This window comes from Bacillus rossius, chromosome 12 (assembly GCF_032445375.1).
Source record: "Bacillus rossius redtenbacheri isolate Brsri chromosome 12, Brsri_v3, whole genome shotgun sequence".
NCBI classification, from domain to species: domain Eukaryota; kingdom Metazoa; phylum Arthropoda; class Insecta; order Phasmatodea; family Bacillidae; genus Bacillus; species Bacillus rossius.
Window position 1 is genome coordinate 39,497,861 of NC_086339.1, and position 21,600 is coordinate 39,519,460.

The 21,600-nt window shown below is 35.4% G+C and overlaps 1 protein-coding gene across 1 annotated transcript; it reads right to left on the reverse strand.

Moving 5' to 3' along the window:
• Positions 1–174: 174 nt before the first annotated feature.
• On the reverse strand, positions 175–21,347 carry LOC134537868 (kanadaptin). Its single transcript, XM_063378760.1, has 7 exons — positions 20,644–21,347; positions 17,768–17,960; positions 16,573–16,750; positions 11,312–11,454; positions 8,403–8,563; positions 3,747–3,905; positions 175–558 (listed from the first exon to the last, which is right to left on the reverse strand). The coding sequence occupies exons 1-7, from the start codon at positions 21,271–21,273 to the stop codon at positions 451–453; spliced, it is 1,572 nt and encodes a 523-aa protein (XP_063234830.1). The 5' UTR covers positions 21,274–21,347; the 3' UTR covers positions 175–450.
• Positions 21,348–21,600: the final 253 nt, after the last annotated feature.

Genomic DNA, 21,600 nt, shown 5'->3' on the forward strand with positions numbered 1-21,600 from the left:
GCGTACTGCTCATGAAGGAGGTGGTATGGCTACAGCAGCTGTCTTGCGTACTGCTCATGAAGGAGTTGGTATGGCTACAGCAGCTGTCTTGCGTACTGCTCATGAAGGAGGTGGTATGGCTACAGCAGCTGTCTTGCGTACTGCTCATGAAGGAGGTGGTATGGCTACAAGCAGCTGTCTTGCGTACTGCTCATGAAGGAGGTGGTATGGCTACAGCAGCTGTCTTGCGTACTGCTCATGAAGGAGGTGGTATGGCTACAGCAGCTGTCTTGCGTACTGCTCATGAAGGACGTGGAGTGGCTACAGATGCTGGCTGCATACTGCTCATGAAGGAAGTGGTTTAGCTGCAGCAGCTGGTTCACGTTCTCGTTAATGTACAAGTACGTGACACCTCAGCCTGCAGCCGTTCCAACTCAGCACTCGTCCCGAGTTCTAGGCAGTGTTTTACACCTAGCTAGTGCTTCCAGATGACGATGGCAGTGTTACATTTGTAGGCTTTGCGATCTCCAAGAGGCTGCGCAATCTCTTCTCCTCTGCTTTCAGACTTTTCAGTTTGCGCTGCAAAGCAAAACAAGAAAATAATTAAATTAAAAGTAATATCTTTGCATTTACAACACACATAAGGGGTGTTTACTGAGGATACTATTATTTTATGCTTTATTTTTATTTAGCTGTAAGAAATTATTTTATGTAAAATTATTGTTTACATTAATTTGTCATAAATACTGGCTAAGCTTGCTATTAACTACGGATATTTTAATATTTCTGTGCTAAAACAAATATATATATATATTTTTTTTTTTTACAAAACTTATTTTGTCTGGTATTATGGAGTATTGTGTAAACTACTATAATTTAATTATAATGAAAAAATTTTAATACCACTATTTACAACTAAGAACAGTACTGCAATTTGCATTCAGTGATTAGTAGTTCAGATGTAAAGAGAACTGGATTATAACTTTGTTGGTTCATCTTTGGCTATTACAGCATACATTATGTAATATTCATTCATAAAAGGTTATTTGATGACTTCAAGATATTGTGTGATATAATTGATCAGTGTACCAATATATTAACATTCTGGCTGACATAAATGGTTGACGATTTACTACAACAGGGTGGCCACCCGACCGGGAAAATCAGAAAATTGAGAAATCTTGAGTTAGGCTTTAATATTTTTGGTGCTAGGGAATCTGGAAGAAACCCAAGAAATATTTTTAAAAGCCATCTGGAATTATCTGTTTGTCTATCAAGTTGAAAAGAGCTAGTTGGAAAAACTGCATGCCATGCCTACAGGCTGCATCATTTATACATCTTTTGAATGCTGTTTACGCTTAGTTGAAAAACTACTCTTCATACCTATAGTGTGTGTCACTTTATCAGTCTTCTATTTAATTTCTGATGGATTTGTAGTTTTAGAGTTTTCCTTCAATAGTCAAATATTTCCTTCCAAAACATAGTAACGCCAACTATATAATCCTCTCTTGGTTATGTAGGAATATGGCTACTTCAGTAGTATGTTTTCATCCAAAAGCTTTGTCTCTCTTAGCAGGCTTAGTGAAGTTAAAAGGGAAGTTTCCAACAACAATGTGAAGATGGCCTTCAGAAAGCAAGCCTCAAGGAAGTCTTTAGAATTCCACTCGGAGGACAAGAAGACATCCGCAACTGTCGCGATTTTAGTTTTGTCTTTCATAAAAAGCCAAAAGCAGGACATTTGTGATGTTATTCACCAGACATAGGACAGTGCAATGAACTGAACTTGAACTTCTGTGCCGCACGATTTTCGTCTTCGGTGAATCCCGAATTGGATGCCTTGCCGATTCATCGCTGCTGTCGGAGCTCGATTTTCTCGTCTTTGGTGAGACCACCCCACTTATTTGTTGTTTGCAGTACCTGGGGTCTACGTACGATGGAGAGCTCCGGACTACGAGATATTCAGCTGTAGTATTTTAGCATTCGTTCTTTCAGCTGCCTGCCGACTGTGATTTTCACCCAGGAGTCTTAGAGAAGAATCCCGCAACTGATCTACCGACAATCGAGAGTCTTCTATACACCATCCGTTTAGTTTATCAACTAACTGTTTGTTGGTCATCAATAGTTCTGAACCTTTATTTCTTATGACCACATACACGGGCTATGAGTTGCTTGTTAATGTGTACTATTTACTATTTTAAATCATAATATCAAAGTAAAAATTTGGTATTGATTAATTTTATGTTGCGTTATAGTAAATGAAGTAATTGAAGTAATTTCAAGACAGTCACGTGTACGTTCTTTTTCATTAACAATAATAAAACGTAACTGATTTTGAATTGTTTTGTATTATTTGCACTATAATCTTCGAAACAGTATTGATATAGTAAAGTCCAGAAAAATTTTGAAAAAGATTAAAATAAGTGTATTCATGCATATACGTACATTGGTCATATAACACAGTCCTATTATGTACATACATAGAACTACATAGATGATGATACACTAATGACTAATACATACCTATATTTATTTTACATAAATGTTACTACGTATTTTATTTTTCTTCTCTCTGGTGCTGACAGTAATTTGATTATTAGTAATTACTCTAGCTGGGACAAGAATAGGTTCTAGCTATAGAAGTATTTGAAGCTGCAAATCAACAATCATAGAAGAGAGAAGGAAAATTTGGTGCCAAACTTTACCTTAGAAACCAGAAGTCCTGGATAATATAAGAATCTCAGCGCAATAGATTTAGCACATATTTATTTTAAGTATTTTGTTATTTTGTTGAGTTTTCATTTCATGGAATTAATGGCATTACTTAACTAAATTATGTTCTATCCATGACTATAAGCACTAGTGATTAAGGCAAAACAATGTCAAAAGGATAGAGTTTTGATTTGAAATACTTTTGGCAAGTGATTACTTATGTAAAAATCTTTCAGTTTTAAGTGCTAGTATCTGTAATAATATTAAATTAAAGAATAATAAATTCAATACAACAACAATAGTGTTGTTCAGGGTGTTTACATTGCATTCCACAAATACACAATATAGAACATTCTACCTGTAGTCATAATAAACCACATCAATACACACACCACGCATATACAACAAAAAAAAAACTACTGGTGTTTGTCTTTTGGTTCGTCCATGACCATTTCTCGCAAAGCTGAGCTGAAATTTTGCATGAACATAGTTGTAATACTGGGAAAGAACATAGCACTCTAGCTGATTTTAAGTTTGACTGTTCCAAGATAGAGATATTTTTCTGGCTTGCGTCACCCACCCAATTATGTTCCTGACAAATTTTTAGCTAGTATGACCAAAACAATCAAAAGTGCTCGACTAACAAAACACCATTTTCATTAAAAATGGATTTAGTATATTAAATTCATAATCTCATATCAAAAAACCTAATTCAGATAAACAATTAAGGTAACTAATTTTCTTTAAAAGAAATATTTCCAAATGATTGCAATGCAATGTAAAAGTCACAACTGACATCAATGTTCAAAATGCTTTATACATTTTAGTTTTGTATCATTCCTGTGTAGGCACATCACTAATTAGGCCCACTGAAATATTTGTTTATTACCTAATTAAATTTACAGGATTAAATAAGTCTGTATCTCCTATATTTTTAATAAATTTAATTATGCATCAGCTGTTTGGATTGACGTGAATCGCAACATTAACAAGATGCATTACGAGGCAGAAGAGCTGACAGAGGTTGCTGCGTGCAGGAATGATCGTGCGAGGCTGACCTTCAGCTCCTTCTGGTTGATGGCCGCCACGCACATGGTCGTGATGTACTTGTCCAAGGGATCGTCGTCCTCATCCTCGGCTGCAGGGGGTTTGCTCGCACTGCTCAACATCTTCTCTATCGAATCCAACTTGGCTACCAGGTCGGTGCGTTTCTTGCTCTGAAACAATCGGCGATAAAGCACTGTGCGAGTCAAGACTGGTTGGTTACACCATCATTCCTGAAGATATCTAACAAATGCAGAGAATGTTTCCCAAATCATTAACGTCAATCAAAGACCTGAATATGTATCGGACTCTTTGCTTGAAAATAGTTTTTGCTTCTGGTATCGACAATCAGGGTGTCTAAAAAGTCCCTAAAACAAAACCCATGACTATTTTGTGACTTATCAAAACAATTACGAAAATTTCTGTAATGTGAATTTCAGTTTTTATTTTATTTTTATGTTGATCCTATTAAAAGTCACAGCAGGCTAAGACAACAGTATGAATATTTTACTGCTTATTACACTCGATAATTTTAAGTACATCACATGATTTTTGTTTTCTTAATCCTTTAAGTGTCATATATAGAGTTTGCCATAGTGACATGACAAACCTAAAACTTTTTTCTCCACATTTTCTTCCTTCCTCTTTCAAACTGAATGTATTGAAAATTATATTTTATACCATAGTTTAATTTACCACTCATAAAACAAAAAATTGCCAACAATACATTACAAAAATTATCAAACACAGTTTCCTGATGTCAAAGTACACAACTAATAAGCAGTTTAATTATAAATTTGATTATGTAAACTATGTTTTTCAAACATTTAAAAATTTCAATGCAGACCTACACATGAGAAACATAGATTCTTTAAGTATCAAGATGAATTCACAGCGCAACTAACAAGACTCACAAACCTGTTACAAAACTGAATACATTGCATATGTACACTGACAAATTGTTTAAATGTAAAATATAAATTGAACACTAAAACACAAATTAGTATGCAATCATTATATTGATGAAAAATAACAGACTACCAAATACTTGTTGGCGAATCACCAGACGCGGATCTAGATTTTCGTTGGGGGCAGGGTAATTTTTTATGAATGTTTCATATCTTCCAAGGAAATTTATTCTGGTTTTATAAGTGTGTCAAACCAAATATTACATAAAATTTTAGTTGAGCATCCAAAATATTATGCTTGAAATTAAATAACACTCTTTTTGCTTTATAATACTAATCATATAAAAATACAGGTCATTATGCTATATTTACTTTATTTCTTATTAAGTAGAGAACCTAAAACCTGCATATAATAAATAATAAAAATATGTTAGGACAGTATACGAACTGTACATACTTCATGATACAAGTCTAAAGCAGGGCATGCCACTATACAATGCAATTTAAGTTTGTAAACGATCAAATGATTAAACAGCAATTCATTGAAATTTCATAAAATATTAAATTTCAATCCCCTCCTACTGGTTTTCCCATTTCTTGTGATCACTTTTACAATGTCAATTTAAAAATGTCTGCGGATACGCATAAGCTAAGACCAAGGAGGCAACTGTCATGCACAAGTAGAAGTTCATTTATTATACGGAATGCATCATTATCGCACCTAGCCAATTCGTCCAGAGCAGTTGCTGGATTATCTTCTCCCTGCTTCTTTTCTAGCATCAATTTCTCTCACTGCAAAGAAATTTCATTTCTCAGCAGAAGCGGAGAAATGCCATAATCAATATCAAGAAGCAGTCTGAAGCGGCCAAGAAGGGACTTAACTTTATCGCCTTCACCAGCAGAGGTCTTAAGAATATTTTCTGGAATGAAAAATGGTAGTTGGAAGACATCCCAGGTTTCAAATAAAAATCTTTCTCTCAAATCTGTGAGAACAAAGTCAAATACGGGTGCATAGATTGATTGATACTCTGCAGTATTCCTCGCCACAGTTTATTTGATGGTTGGCGCTATCAACGGGAAGTCCACAATGATGTGGAATTCAAGGAATTAGCAGCTTGACACCTAGCTGACTGGCGAAATCTTCTGCACACTGCCGGACATTCCTAAAACTAGTGTCCAAATTTTCCAGACGACCGGTTAGAACGAAATTTGTGTTATTCACACTAAGATCGAGCATCAACTCCTGAAGTACTTTGTTCAGGGACTGTGTCAGGGACAGTGCCCTACTGGCATTTCTTTAAAAAAAAAAAAAAAAAAAACCTAGAGTCAGTGGCGGATCCAGAGATTCACCTCGGAGGGGGCACTCTAGGATTTCAGAGAAGCCAGAGAAAAAATGTCTTAAAATTGCAAATTTTGTATTTAATCTACTCACACTACACATAACATGCAACCACCAGATTTTATGATTCTACAAGAAATTCATTAATTATATTAAAATTAGGGATGGGACGAATCCACATTTTGGTCGAATCCGAATCCTTGTTCGAATCCTCAGTGTTTGTCATCGAATCTCGAATCCCAGTCCCACACTTCGCTTCACCACATGTTATTAAAAAAAATCACACATTTATTTTAAAAAATTACATAGGCCTATGTATTAAAAAAAATCACATGTGTATTTATAAAATTATAAAATAAGTGCATAGTGTATACACCTGATATAAAATAGAGACAAATAACTTCAAAAACCACACACGTAAGTTTGCATCTGTCTAATTCTCTGTTAAATTAATCCTTCCTATGTTTTCAATAAAATACGTTTGTATAACAAACACCATTTAAAAAAAGTTACGTTTTTTTCTGCAATGTTATATTATTGAAAGTTGGAAATGATAGAGTAGTTATGCTAATTGACAAAATGCAGCGTAGTTTATCTTATGTTTGTGCCATTTCCGTTAACTTTATAATATAGTTTAGGTATACCTACAATTTTCTAGAGCTGGACGAACCTCAGTTCTCTGGTTTCGAACCGAGCCGAACCGAACCTCATACAGAAATAATTGTTTTCAATTAAAATGAACCGATGACCAGCATTTTGGTCTTTAACTGAGTGGTGAGAAAGAAAGGTTCTCCATCCATATGTAAAATTAAAACATTATATAGCTTAGCTTATATATATACCAACTTTTAATTCGTGAAGAAGTTACATCTAAATTTCAAAAAGACTATATTCCTTTTTAAGTGTACACTAACCTTCATTTTAAAAAAATATTATAAAGATGACGAACATTCAGCATAAGGCCACATAACATATTTTTGTGGTAGACATAACCTAACATTTTTAATAAGTAAAACTTTTTAATAGGACATAAAAAAAAAGACGAATGTGAATTAAGTTACCTATCCACATATTATTGTGGTAGACATAACCTAACATTTTTAATAAGTAAAACTTTTTAATAGGACATCAAAAAAAGGCGAATGTGAATTAAGTTACCTATCTACATTACAAAACCCGCTGTCTGCAGTAGCTGTTTTCTTGGAAGAATGCTGCTCGTTAGAAGAAACTTTAGACGGTTTTTTTGGGGTGGTTCTGGGTCATCCGGGTCGTCATTATCTTTTCTCCATTTGTAAAACTTCAACGACGTTAGCCTGCTCATCGCAAATCACCTCAAGAACAATAGTATTGTAAACGTAACGTAAAAAGTGTGGTTATAGAAATTTGCGTCGGAAAAAAGAAAACACGAGAAATAATGATGGCTGCCGCGACTACGCTAGTCAACTTAGTACCGTACTGTAACATTTACTGGACCAGTACTTTTAATACACAAGATTATATTAATATTTTCATTACCTGACTGTTATGACCAAAAAGGCCAAAGAAAATAAATACATCCCAGTAATTTAAAATACGTAATTTACGTAATCATTTCCTACCGCATTTGTCTTGTGTTAACTTGATCACGTTAGTTTTGCCGAAATACGAGAGTTCTCGTACAAGCGCTTTAGTTTAACGTATGGGGTACGCAATGTTTGGTGATTTTACAACACTTCTCGTATACGCACTATAGCTAAAGGTATAATATACAATACCTTTGGCATTTGTACGATAGTTTATATTACGTAGTACGACAAATGCATACAAAATTCTCTAAAGTAATCAAAAAACAAAGCGCGCCCATATGAAAAGATGCTATGCGAGTTATGCGACGATTAATAATTTTATTTTTATTTTGTCTGCGCTTGAAACTGTTGAGGCGACGATTATGCGATAAAAGTCGGAATATTACAAGTAATAGAATTTTGTTGAGCTGTTTTGTGAATGGTCTCAAATGGGGGTTAAAAAATTAGAAAAACTTATTTTTTTTTTTAAACGAACGTTCGGTTTTTCGAATATATTTTAAGAGGTTTCGAACCGAACCGAACGTAAGGGTTCGGTTCGGGTTCGAAATTTTCAAACTTCGCCCAGCACTACAATTTTCAATTACTACCTAAAACTCTTAAAAACCCACCTCGAATCCCACCTCGGATCCTACGAATCCTCGAATCCATAGGATTCGGTATATTCGACGAATCCAAGATTCGAAAATCCCATCCCTAATTAAAATATTTTATTTGTTTCAAAAACAATAATTTTTGTCGGGAATATTAATGTAACAGACAACTGGTTTTTCAGGGGGAAGGGGGGGGGGGGGGGCACTTGCCTAGAGTTTTACACATCTACACAAGTAAATAAACCAAGACACATGGAGGTAAACTAACCAATGAATCGTAGGTCTCGACTTCCACGACATCCTTCCCGGCAGCCTGCATTCGGCGACTGCGTTTCTTCTCCACGACTCCAGTTCGATCGAAGAACGTATCTTCGTCACTGTCATAAAAGTCATTATCCTCCCAGTTCTTCACTTTTCGTCTTCTGCTCTCTTCACAGACAAACCAGACATACCATAATTGTAACAAAAACTATTTAAAAGATGTACACATTGCTTAAATAAATATTGTTTTAATTTTCTAATAGGAACATTTTTCTTAACCTGAAAAATTTTTTTTAATGTTGAGCGGTTAAGACCACTCAGAATAGACAAAAATAATAAGCAAATAATTTTTATATGTATATAATTATTTAAACATTTATCAAAGACTGAAATAATTCAAAAACATAATATAGTTATAAAGCTATGGGACAATTGCATAACAGCAGTAATGCAAACAGACTGCAAAGACTATTATTTTAACTTTAATTCATATAGTTTTTCTATGCAATTTCATTTTATTTTCTCATTGTTCATGTTAACTGTTTTAATGTTACAATTTTGTTTAGTTTATAGTTCGTTATAAGTGTTTCTCATTTTAAGATTGATAGGAACTATGACGCCAGGCCATAGTAAAATTTAATTAGAAAATCTGATTATTAAGAAAGTTTGGAAGAAGAGAGTCTAAAAAAAAATGGATTGATAGAAATGTGAAGTAAATTTCATTACCAATATAATTTTGAGTGTTGTAAGCTTATTAATTTATTAATTTATTTGTTTATAAATTGTGACATGCACACCAACACTCCGAGAAGAGATTACAGGGGTGTGCACGGTACAAAAAACAAACACAATACACAAGAGACAAAGGACACAAAACAAAAAAAAATTAATTAACAAAAAATAATTAATAAATTTAAAAATACAGAAAATTAGTGTATTTTGAATAAACAGTTAATTGAATTGACTGCAAGTGATACTAAAATAATTAATTAAAATTAATCATGGCATTAATTACAATTAATTAATAAAGACAATCATGGCAATCATGGTATTTCATAATGAAAGGCCTCAAGATAAAATTAAATGATTGCGATAATATTTGTGATGAATATAATTACTACCCCAAGCGAGATTGATGTGTCTAAAGCTAGGACTGAGGTGAGCTGAATATCTTAACCATTTCCGAATATTAGCTTGACCAAATATCTTGTGTGGTCACAGAAATTGACACTATTGAAATAGTCGCAAATAACTTTGTTTCTCCCCATAACTTGTGTTAAAACTAGTGGTCCTATAGATTATATGATTATCTAAATCTACCGAACTGAAGCCAAGGTACAGTCTATATATGAGAATATTACGAACCCAAATTTAGTTTCTTTATAATTTTCATAAACAATAATATTCAATAAGACTTGAACTTTTGTTAGAAGCCGGACCCAACATAACTTCCTGTAATTATACCTACAAAGTATAATTTAAAGCATGTGTTTGGTTCCTTATATTATTGATATGCTTTGTGTGTTGAGCATGTCAAAACAGTAATATAAATATTCTGAAATTATAATTTATCAAAACCTACTTGTGTTCCATCAGTCCCTACTCTTCTATTTAACCACCCTACTATCTCCCACCATCTGTCCCTCCTTTCTTTTTTTAACCTTCCTACTAGCCCCACCAACTGTTACTACTCTCCACTTTATCCTCCCTACTAGCTCCCACCATCTATCCCTGCATTCTTTACTTCTTCAAACATTTTTACTTCTTTCAACTAACTTCCTCTTGCCTTTTGAAAAGAGGCAGTAAAAATCAATCCTGATTACAAAAGTAGCACCAGAAAAGCTCTCTTAAATAAAGTTTGAATATACATGGAAGATTAAATTAACTTGTTTTGAGTACATGAGCTTTCTACAGTCAAACTGACGGTGCAATTCAAAACACTCGTAACTTTTGACTTCCTATATATCCCCTTCCCTATCAGAAGGGTTTAGTTCTATACGTATCCTGGAAAACTAATATGAATACACAAGATATTAAAGAATATAAATTAGAGCCCCACTAATCACGACCTCGCTCGTCGTTTATCTAGACAGAATTTAAAAAAAAAGCATGATTTAATAATGTTTTACAAACTCAAGTTGGCTAAGATGATAAAATGCAGACAAACAAGTTGACATACATTTCCTGTTTTCTAGGAACTGACCTATTCCCTACAGCTGTTTTTAGAAAGTCTTTTTTTCATTTTCTTTTTGTTTTGCTAATTCCACATAAGATTGTAGGTTAAAAACTTAGGCCTAAGTATACAGTACTATTAAAAACTAAGTTGTATTTTTTTTTTAAATTAATTTTTATAGTTTCACCCACCTTAAACTAGTGTTATGTGCATTTTAAGCATATTCTGTTAAATCTGGACTTTCGGTGATCCAGAAAGATCCGGTACCGTCTAGTCCGGATTAGCGGGACTCTACTGTATCAGATGTGGGAAAGCAATATTAGCAGTGAGAAAACTATCCATGGTCTTATTTGATTTGTGTACTACAATTAACGAGAGTTCAGTGGCTTGCTAGCAGTATATGTTTTCAGACAGATCCGGTACTGTCTAGTCCGGATTAGCGGGACTCTACTGTATTAGATGTGGGAAAGCAATATTAGCAGTGAGAAAACTATCCATGGTCTTATTTTATTTGTGTACTACAATTAACGAGAGTTCAGTGGCTTGCTGAAAAACAGCAGTATATGTTTTCAGACAGATCCGGTACCGTCTAGTCCGGATTAGCGGGACTCTACTGTATCAGATGTGGGAAAGCAATATTAGCAGTGAGAAAACTATCAATGGTCTTATTTGATTAACGAGAGCTAAGTGGCTTGCTGAAAAACAGCAGTACATGTTGAAACACCGCGACAAGGCGGTCTCACCGTGAGTGGCCTGCCTCAGCAGCCCGTGGCGGTCGAGAATGCGGCAGGCCTCCAGGGCGCACTGCACCACCGCTTCCTTCTTCTTGCCCTTGTGTATGACCTCAGCGCGCATGATGCCGTTGGCAGCAGTGTCGACCGGCAGCCTGCGACATCGCCAGGCACTCACTGACCATCACAAGGCATGCACATACACCACTGTCACTGTGTGTTGTAGAGAAACCACAAGAATGGATGAGAAACATGAATGCTAGGCTTCTGTGAACACAGTTATTTTTTTTTTCATTCAAATCAAATATCACATTATCACGAATATTGAATATTTTTCTACTAAAATTCTACTACTAATATACTGTACAGTGAAATCTTTTTTTCCCACACTTTACAGGAGTCAAAGAACAATTGTTTGAAAATAAACAAATAAAGTCAAATAAAAAAGAGAGTAATGTACAAGGAACCATTACAAAGAGATGTAAAATAAAGGAAAAGAAAAAAACTGGCAACACATTTTCTTAAACCAGTAAATTTTAAGTTTGAAAGTTGTTTTTTGTTGATCCGGGTGACATACATAAAATAGAATATTATTAATTTTAAATCATAATAATTTATTATTTGTAAAATAAAGGAAGAAAAAAAAAACTGGCAACACATTTTCTTAAACCAGTAAATTTTAAGTTTGAAAGTTGTTTTTTGTTGATCCGGGTTACATACATAAAATAGAATATTATTAATTTTAAATCATAATAATTTATTATTTGTTAAATATAAAACAATGCTTGAATAATGTTGCAGTACGAAGAATCTAAATTTCTCAATAAATCATCTTAGTCTCATACATGTTACAATTTTTTTATATAATTTTTTTTTCTTGTGAATGTGTCTAACATTGTGTAGACCTAACTATTCGTAACAAAGAATTTGGAGAAAAGGAGGGGGGGGGGGGGGGGGGGGGAATCAAATTATTCATGAATATTGAATATTAAGGGCGTGGTTACACGGGACCCTGAACAACTTCAGGTGAACATGTTTGCAAACGCGAAAGTGTACGGTTACACTGTAGTTGCTGAAAAGTGTGTTTAGCTCTAATACCGATTGTCTACTGTCAACGAATGACTGTGTTGTTGATCTCTATTTTGTAATTGTATCCAGAAAACGCGTGATTTTCTCACTTGTTTATACAGCATTATCAGCACAAATGGAATGTGTTTTATATTGCTCAATATTTTTTTTTTTTTACAAATTGGGAATTCAAACAACATGCACAGTAAAATTTTTAAACTTATTTATTATTATTTTTTGAGCGAGAGTACCTATTTCAGTTTTAAGAAAATTAGGATCAATTAATATATATATATATATATATAAAATTATCTGTTGATTTTTTTTGTTGCATTCGGCAAAATATTACTCGAACTTGTGCCAGAAACACTTTCCATCTTGAATTTCTGCAAAAGACTGTTTATATTCTAAACAGCCAATCAGAGGCTAATGTAGAAGATATGTCGATCTGAACTACTTTGCCAACCTGTTTAAGTTAAATGGGAAATGGCCTCGAACGAAACATGTTCAGACTGTGTGTAACCGCACTCAACAGCTGAACATGTTCACCTGAAGTAGTTCAGACTCCCGTGTAACCGCGCCCTAAATCATTCACGAGTATTGAATATTTGTCTAGTACTATCAGACCCCTAGTGAATACATAAACACACAGAAAACAAGTCACAATAAGCTGATGTCAAATAAATGAATAGACATCACAGAGAATTCCATTGGATGATATTATTAGAAAAAATCAAGGCATCAATTAACACAGTAGGGCCTACTGAGTTGGCTAAAATTGATGAGACAGTTGAACAGGAACAGAAGAAAAAAAACCACCTTGGAAAAAACAGCAACAAATAGTTGAACCCAATGATGATACAATACAGTTCATATAGACAACAAAAAGATAGCACAGCGATGTACAGGTGAACAAACTCGGCTTTCTAAGACAACGGTTACAACTTTTTGGAAACTGACATATGTTGCGGTCGTTAGGCACAAACAGACTGGCTTATTTTGGCCTTTTTTTTGGTGTGTTTTTTTGTGTATTTATCTTTCTTGTCCATTCTTGTGGTTTCTTTAAGACACAGTAAAAACGGCTATGGTATGGGGTATGTTCATATAAATGTTTTAAATCAATCTTTCCTAGAACAAGAATCAGTTTAAGAACGAATCACAAAGCATGCTTTATTTTGTGGCCAAATTTGTATCGTCAATTACAATCATAGTGACAGAAATACAGATAGACCAAAATTCAATAAAACTTACTGAGATAGCCTAAGAAATGGAAATAACACAATTTAAAGTTATTCTTATCTAAGCAGCAGCCATCATGGATTTCGAAGCATTCTCTGGTTTGCAACTGAATGTTGCACTAAAACTGGTCTGGAATGTATGATTACAAAAAAGGATTACAAGTTTTTGTTTATTACACTGTAATGATTAAACCCACCTAACAGGATGGCTGAAGAACCTGGAGGTTTGCACACCTGGGTCCAGTCATCAGTAACATGAGAAAATGAGGTTAAAAAGTGCAGGTATTAATGTAGTACATGCGGCCATGTCCAAACTCCCTAAGACCTGGCCGAACCAGGAAATACCAAGACTACTAAATTGCATCTGGTTGTATCTCTGGTGTTTTTTTTTTGCAAGGCTGTGAGACGTGGACGTAAGTTGATCTACGACAAACGACCGAGCCACAGTTATGCCGCCGAGATGTGGTGTTGACATGGGGAAGCCCATGTACCATGGACAAATGTGTCCACACTAGAAGAACTATAACTTTAGCAAGCAGCTTTCTTCCTGTGTAACACAACGCTACTTCAGGTTCCTTGGACACATTTTGAGGAGGGAAGACAAGTAAATACTTATATAAGACCATGCGACAAGGAAAAGTGGAAGGCATAAATTCCACAGAAAGAACAGCAATCTAGTTTCTAGAATGTTAAAGAATTTTATAGAATGTTATTGATGTTTTTGAATGTTCCCCCCCCCCCCCCCCCCCCCCAAAAAAAAAAAAAAAAAAGAAGCAACTTTGAAATGTACTTGTGCTGTGCAAACATAATTTTTCCTTCTTCTTCTAACTGTTATTTGCGAAAAACTACGGTAAATTTTTAGAGCCGGCAAAGCTTGAGGAAGGGAAGGGTTTTAAGGGGGGATTGGTTGAGTTTCAAGGTTTTTTTAAATGCATACGTTTAGCCTGAGAGTAAGACAAAATTACAATTTTAATGTGAATAGAATTCATTGGAAATCACGAGGTTGGTTTGTAGACATGCCTTTTCATGTAATGTGATACATGCAGATCACACTTACAGTTATGTCCATTATAACATTTACAGAAGTGATAGGTCGGTTCTTTTTTCCCAGTTCTCGGTTCGGTTCCGGTTCTTAAAAATCGGTTCCCAGTTCTTGGTTCTCAGTTTCAGGTTAATCGCCACATAATTTCAAATCTAAGTATACCATAATAAATGGTGTATTTGTTTGACATGACTCATCACGTCATCTGTGACTTGCTGTACAATAATTTAGACAAACCACCCAGTCCCTAGGTAGCACAGTTCATTCACGTGTCACTAGATGCTGGAGCAGCACTGTATCGACATCCTGTGGTGCAGCAATATCTTGTAATGCAAACTAACTGCTTTTTCATTGCTGGGTCGGTATTTAACTTAGGCACACCAGTAAAAAATTGCTTCAGAAAAATGTAAATGTTTGTTGATTAGAGATTAAGTAATTTATAAAAAATAAATAATAAAAAAATAATACTGGAGTAGCAAGTAATGTATGTATTATAATGGTTAAGGGATGGAACACCTAAGTTAAAAGAGGTCTGTTTAAAGAGAGTATTAATACATGATATGTTGGTTGTATTATAAATAGAGACACAGAAATTTCTTGGGTAGAAAGAATTAAAATTTTTGAGTGACAGACATCAAATCTTGGGTGAAATGGAGAAATTCTTAAATAAAAAATAAATTTCTTTAGTTAAAGGACATACATAACAAACTATCTAACATGTTAATTTATACAAATATAACATTATAAATAATATAAAAAAATAATTTCACTTAAAAAAATATTTTCAGGAAAGCTATTTTTAATACTTATTTAATAAAAGTGAATAGATAGTTATATCCACAAAATATTGAAAGGACCCTATGTCATGCAAAACCCAACTTTCAGAATAATGGAATTATTATTGTCATGGGCCTTTTGCCTTGAAAATGTGTGGCTGGGGTGGAAGTGTTGAAGGCTGGAGAGACCAGGTGTGTCAGAAGGGCATATGAAGGGTGAAACATCCTATTGGAGAAGAGGGTGGGAGTGATGGAAAAACTTGGCCAGCCAGTGCTGGAGGAATGAGAGAGACAGTGTAAAGTACCGGTGTTATGGACTTGAAGGCTTTTAGAGGTAGGGCAAGTGGACCGAACAAAAAAGTTTTTGTTTTGAGTGCTGAAAGACAAACTTTAAATCATATCAGCTAATTTTTTTTAATAAGTTATAAAAATATATTGAGCCTGTGTTATTTTTCTATAGGTCTACTTTTAGTTGAAATGGTCATCCCTGTCTGTTGGTGAAAAGAGGGACAAAAATAGGGTCGGATCTCAGCACAAATACTCTTTGGTTTACATTCAGACACTTCCTGCCAGAGATATATTTCCATGTGGGTGGGCTAGCAGTTAGTGCAAGAGGGTGTAGGGAGGAAAGAGGAGAGTGCCCTTTAAGATTTAACAACCATTCACTTGTCACATGGGGCTTGAAGTGAAGTTTAAATACGTGTGGGTGTTGGTCCCTGTAATATACCACTGCGTTTTACCGGGGAAAGTATTAACTGTTATGCTTTCCGTGGTACCGGCACCGCTACCGACATTATATTCACAGTTCTCAGCAATTTGCCGAGAACCCGTGGAACCGAGCACTGAGAACCGGGACCAATTCATCCCTAATTTACAGTTTTTAGATTTTTTTTAAATGTGAGGTTTGAAAAATGGTACCTTAAAGAGATGTTAAGTGGGCATGACAAATTTACCTGCCCTGCGTCCTTAGTTTCTCTCGACGGCCCTAGACACCAGCGAGAACCCCTTATTAGAAGAAATAATCATCGATGTTGATGTATACAGTTCTTGCATGCCATTCACCAATGACCAGCTAAGCTACAGCTCTCTCAACCTTCTGCAATCTCTGTACTAGCAATATAAAGATGTCTGAGGTTCCACCAAACTCACTCAACTCTACAAAGGAACTGTCCAAATCCCTTCTCCTCCACGTGGTACTCCAGGTCATAGCCCTCCCTCTCGAACCAGCCTCGCAACGCCTTCTTGGGATCGTCGATGAACAGGTCCTCGTTGTTCGTGGCCGCGAAGGGGTTCTCCGTGAGGTCAGTTTCTTCATCCGCGTCCTCGCCTGAAACATTACAAACAAGCATTCTCACCTGAAGCATAAGGCTCTGCTTCACCCAATATGCTATTTGCAGATTCAAGATCATCCAGAATGATCACCGGGATTGCAAACTGTTATTATAAAATAACAAAAAAAATCCAATGGCTGTACACGTAAGGCATCTTATAATTTTCAGAAAAGTTTATGGTTTTAGACTCAACTACGATATAGGCGGCATTTTATCTCTAGTGATGTCCAGATGTAGTCAATCTACTGCCACAATTTCTGAATTGTGTCCAGTTACAGTTGCAATTGCTGCAGCGACCCTCTTTTTAACGTGCTGGATGTATACCACCTTCTCAACGTACACATGTTTTTAGTTTATCCCCATAAAACATAATTAACTTTTCGTGTGACCTTGTGTGATCGTAAGGAAGGAGAAGCGGGAGTCGGGCTGTTCACATTCGCGTGGCAGGAAGTGGACCGTTTAACAGAAGGCCCGGCGTGTGTTGAGGTATGCCGAACTGAAATTGGTTGATGCAGCGTCACAGACGTGGTGACGTTTGCACTCACAAGAAAACTTTCCAGGCTTTGAATCACTGCTTGAATCAGTTAAGAAAAGTCTTGTCATTCAGTATAATTTCATATAGCAGCTGAATTTCGCAACCCCAGAGCTTCAAGTGTCTGCGCAAACATTTTGAATTTTTGCAATCTCTAATGTAAAAAACTTCTACGAACAAATGATTTCTTTTGCCAGGATTTCCTTGTGCTTTGCACGTCTTCCTGTGTGGCTCCTGGGAAAAAAAATTCATCTACTATTTGCAGGAATGAGCTGATTTTTGTGTTAGAGCTAAAATGTTTTCTATATGATTTAAGTACATATAATACTAAACAGTGTGACTAAAAACTGTTGGAAGTTGAAGTTTTGTGACTCCCAACATCACAACTGTTTTATTTCGGGTCTTTCTCGTGATTTCGTTGACCAGTCCTCGAGTCCACGACTTGCGTGCCCTGGAAACACCCTGCGGCCAGCTCGCTCACCGAGGCCCCAGTCGATGCCGTCCGGCTCGGGCTCCGGCCGGGGCAGGGGCTCGGCCCGAGCCGCCGCCTGCTCCAGAGCTCGCCTCCGCCTCAGCTCCGTGAAGGAGAGGTCGCTCTCCGGCTCGGCGTCCTCCTCCGGGCCGTGCAGGATGAACATGCGGCTGCTGCAGCCAAACTTCAGCAGGTGGCCCACCTGGCACAGCAGTGATTGTCTTCAATACAATAACACTTGCGTCTACTCGTTACAACAGCCATCAAGAAAATTAAAGGAGAGAGCAACGCACACTTCCTATCAGACGTCTTAAATTTTCTACCACAAATAGCTATTCTATAGGACAGAGAGACACTTTTTTTTCCCCATTAAAATTAATTGTTTTTTTTATTACTTGATTCTTATTTTAATGTTTATTAAAAAAAAATTACATCATACAGAGTAGTAGTTCATTCTTTCACTTATGAGCAAATTATTTAAATTTAAAGATTTTTTTTTTTTTTTTTAACTTTTTAGTTCATACAAGAGAAAAAGCGTGATTATTAGTTTTCTAAAATGTAATTTTATTACATCACAATTTCCCTGGTCTTCACTGTCCTCCTCACCATCAAGTTTTTTTTCAACCCAGTAAAATTGGGGGGAGAAAAAGGAGAAGGAAAATTTTTTTTTTAAACTATTACTAGGCATTCTAAAAAAAATATATTTTATTTCAGAACCACTATTTACAACATTTACTGCACTGGTAAAATATTAAAATAATAGAGTTGCACTTAAAGTACCCTGGTTGGTAAATTTTTAGAGTTGCTGCTTCTCCGTGAATAAAATAATAAAATTTCTAAAGGGGTGTTTTTCAATGTTACAGACCTTCCTCTAGTTAGCCCAAAAAATAGCATTATAAATTCCTACTGGATTCTGAGAAAATCACGTTTATAAGCGAAGAGGTACATTGGTATTGATGTCAGTATGACATTACTACCATGTTTAACTAAGTGTATGTACCTGTGTTGGTACTACTTGGGTCTAGTAGTATTTGTAGTGTTGCACCTACAAGAAATTTCAGGCAAAAAACTTTAGAATTTATTATTTTTTGAAGTGTTTCTGTGGACGTTGCAACTTAAGTCATCTTTTAGCTGGGCCAATCTTGAGTTGTAATAAATTTGTATTAATAAGGAAAAAAGTCCCATACGTAATCTGTTTTGGTACTATTTGTGTCAAGTGCGATTTTGTACCAATAAGGACAATAGTACATAATCTATCATGTGTTTTCATGACTGCAACCATAAAGACAAATTAATTAAGTTAGACTGTGAAATAACGCAGCCACCATCTGTGCTTGGGTTAGTGACGTAAATTTATGTTGTAATTTAATAGCACAGCCAAGACTGCTTTCCACTAGAGATATCCTTGGTCCTGGTGTCAGTGCCCTACTTTTTCCTTGACACTAGCTGCAACCTGTTCCTGTGGTTCTCCAGAAATCCTTAAGAATATAGCATAGCCACTGCTGTTTTCAAAAAGACAGGGATATTTAATATCAGTACGTTATGGCCAGGGCCAAGACTCTTCCACTCTAATTTTATTTCCTTTTCAAGAGAATATTAAAGAATATTGAAATTTTTTTTCCAAGTAAAAATTGAATATTATTAAAAAAATATTGAATTTTTTTTTATTTCAAGTGAATATTGATTGAATAATATTAATATTGAACAATTCAATAATAATAATATTGAATAATTTTCACTTGAAATGGGAAACAAATTAGGGTGGAAAACTGCCTTGGCCCCAGCCATAATGTGCTTACACTAAAAATCCCTGTCTTTTTGAAAACAGTCTCAGCTACACTGTATTCCTAAGGATCTCTTGAGAACAACAAGATCCAAGTTGCTGCTAGTATCAGGAAAACAGTAAGCCGGCAACAAACATCAGGCCAATCTCTCATGGAAAACAATCTTGGCTGTGCTATTTAATCACAACCTAGCAGCAGGTGTAGCAATGCACGGATACACATCACATCACATCACATATAAACATGAGGTAAAATTTTGTCGTCGCTGCTTTTTTTGTAAATTAGTAATACAATTCTGAAAATACTTTGTATTGAATGCTAAAAGGTGTTCCTTAATTTACCCTGTTAAGTACCGTTTCTGAATTCCTAGGTACTGGTTACGTGCGATAGTATGAGTTTGTATCAAACATAATAATTCTTTTTTGAATGCCAGGTTATGTAAAAAGTTAGTGCTTTGCACCTTCATACTGCTATAAAAAATGCCTGCCAAAGATTGATGCTTAAGTATGGACTCGTTATTTTTTAAAAATTATTATTTACATTCCGTTGAGTCACAATATCAAATTACAAAATATATACGTTCTTATACACGTAAAACCACAGAATCGGCAACGCAATTAAAGCACAACACAGCAATGGTCACTTCACCGCAAGGGCTATCTAATGTGACCCATAAACAGTAATTTATCAGAAACCAGTAGGAATTTAAAAATGCTGTTTTCAGGGTAAATAGAGGAACCCTTTAGTATTCAAAAAAAGTTTTCTCATAGTTTTATTATTTTCTACAGAAAAGCCACGACAGAATTAAACCAAACATGATTTTCTCAGAATCGGGTAGGAATTTTCAATCGCTGTTTCAGGGTTACCTCTGTAGTGTTAGAAAACAACGTTTTCAGAATTTTATTAGTTTGTTTTTCAAAATTTCCACTTAAAAGTACCAATGGTGCTTGTAGAAATGCACAGATAAATATACTCTCTGTTACTTAAATGATGCAAACACTCAAAACTTAAAATAGCCATCACAAGACCATATCACTTTTGTGTTTCCTTCCAGAAATGGCAACCTAGTTATATCAGTATTGGCTAGTAAAGGTGACTTACCTGTAATCGAACATATTTATTAGGAATTATTCTGTACTTGTTTACAAATGTTCCATGTGTGCTATTCAAATCATAAACATAAAACCCAACTTGGTTTTCATCATCCTTTTCTTTCCTGAACTGTAACACTGCATGATACCTTGATATTGTCGGATGGGCAAGAATTACATCACAAGAGCTTAACTTGCCAAACACAAAAAATGGCTTGGAAATGAGCTCCAAGGTCTCTATTATTTTCCCACATTTGAGGACTTCAAATTTGTAATACGCTTTTGGCAATCCACTCCATTTGGGTTCTTTGTAAGGAAGTGGCACAACTTGCTCTGTGATTTTTTGAGCAGGAGAAAGTTTATCAGATTTCTTCTGGTTCGTAGTTTCAGATGTGGAGTTTAACTGAGCACTTAAATTATTTTCTACAGTGTTCTCAGAATCTTTCGTAGATTGTGATAACGTGTTGTCTGCATTTTTCCCCCCTTTGAGTTTACCAGCGCTTTTTCCTCTACGCGGTCCTATAAACACAGGTTTTCTAAACACCACAGTCATTTTTGATTCACAATCTCCCTCCGTTTCTTCGTTTTTCTCCACTATGCCTTTACTTGCACTACCACCATCTCCCACGTCTGCTTCCATAACAATTTACAAATATAATAATTGCTATAATTTTACTAGCACAAATCTCAAAACCACATCAACACTGTTTGTTTATTTCGTAAAGCTTGTCATAGAGTACGTAAAGGTATGGAGTTACCAAATATATTTAAAAATGTGTTTTAGATTTGGCTTCTATAGGTAAAATAAAACACCATGTTAAATACGAAAAAATTTGTAATCCATTCATTCCGACATTTATCTTGTCATACAATTAATCGCCTATTGTCTATAAAACACAAACGTAGAGGATCAAAGCCAACCAACATACACAAACACACACACGCACCAGTGGCGTCTCGTCAGGGC

What these genes read in the sequence shown, in the direction of transcription:
- LOC134537868 (XM_063378760.1), bottom strand. Translation starts at nt 21,273, where the DNA reads ATGGAAGCAGACGTGGGAGATGGTGGTAGTGCAAGTAAAGGCATAGTG. An exon ending in GCTGAGGCAGGCCACTCACG is followed by an intron (nt 8,564 to 11,311) that starts GTGAGACCGCCT and finishes TTGTCTGTGAAG; the next exon opens with AGAGCAGAAGACGAAAAGTG. An exon ending in TCGAGACCTACGATTCATTG is followed by an intron (nt 3,906 to 8,402) that starts GTTAGTTTACCT and finishes CGATTGTTTCAG; the next exon opens with AGCAAGAAACGCACCGACCT.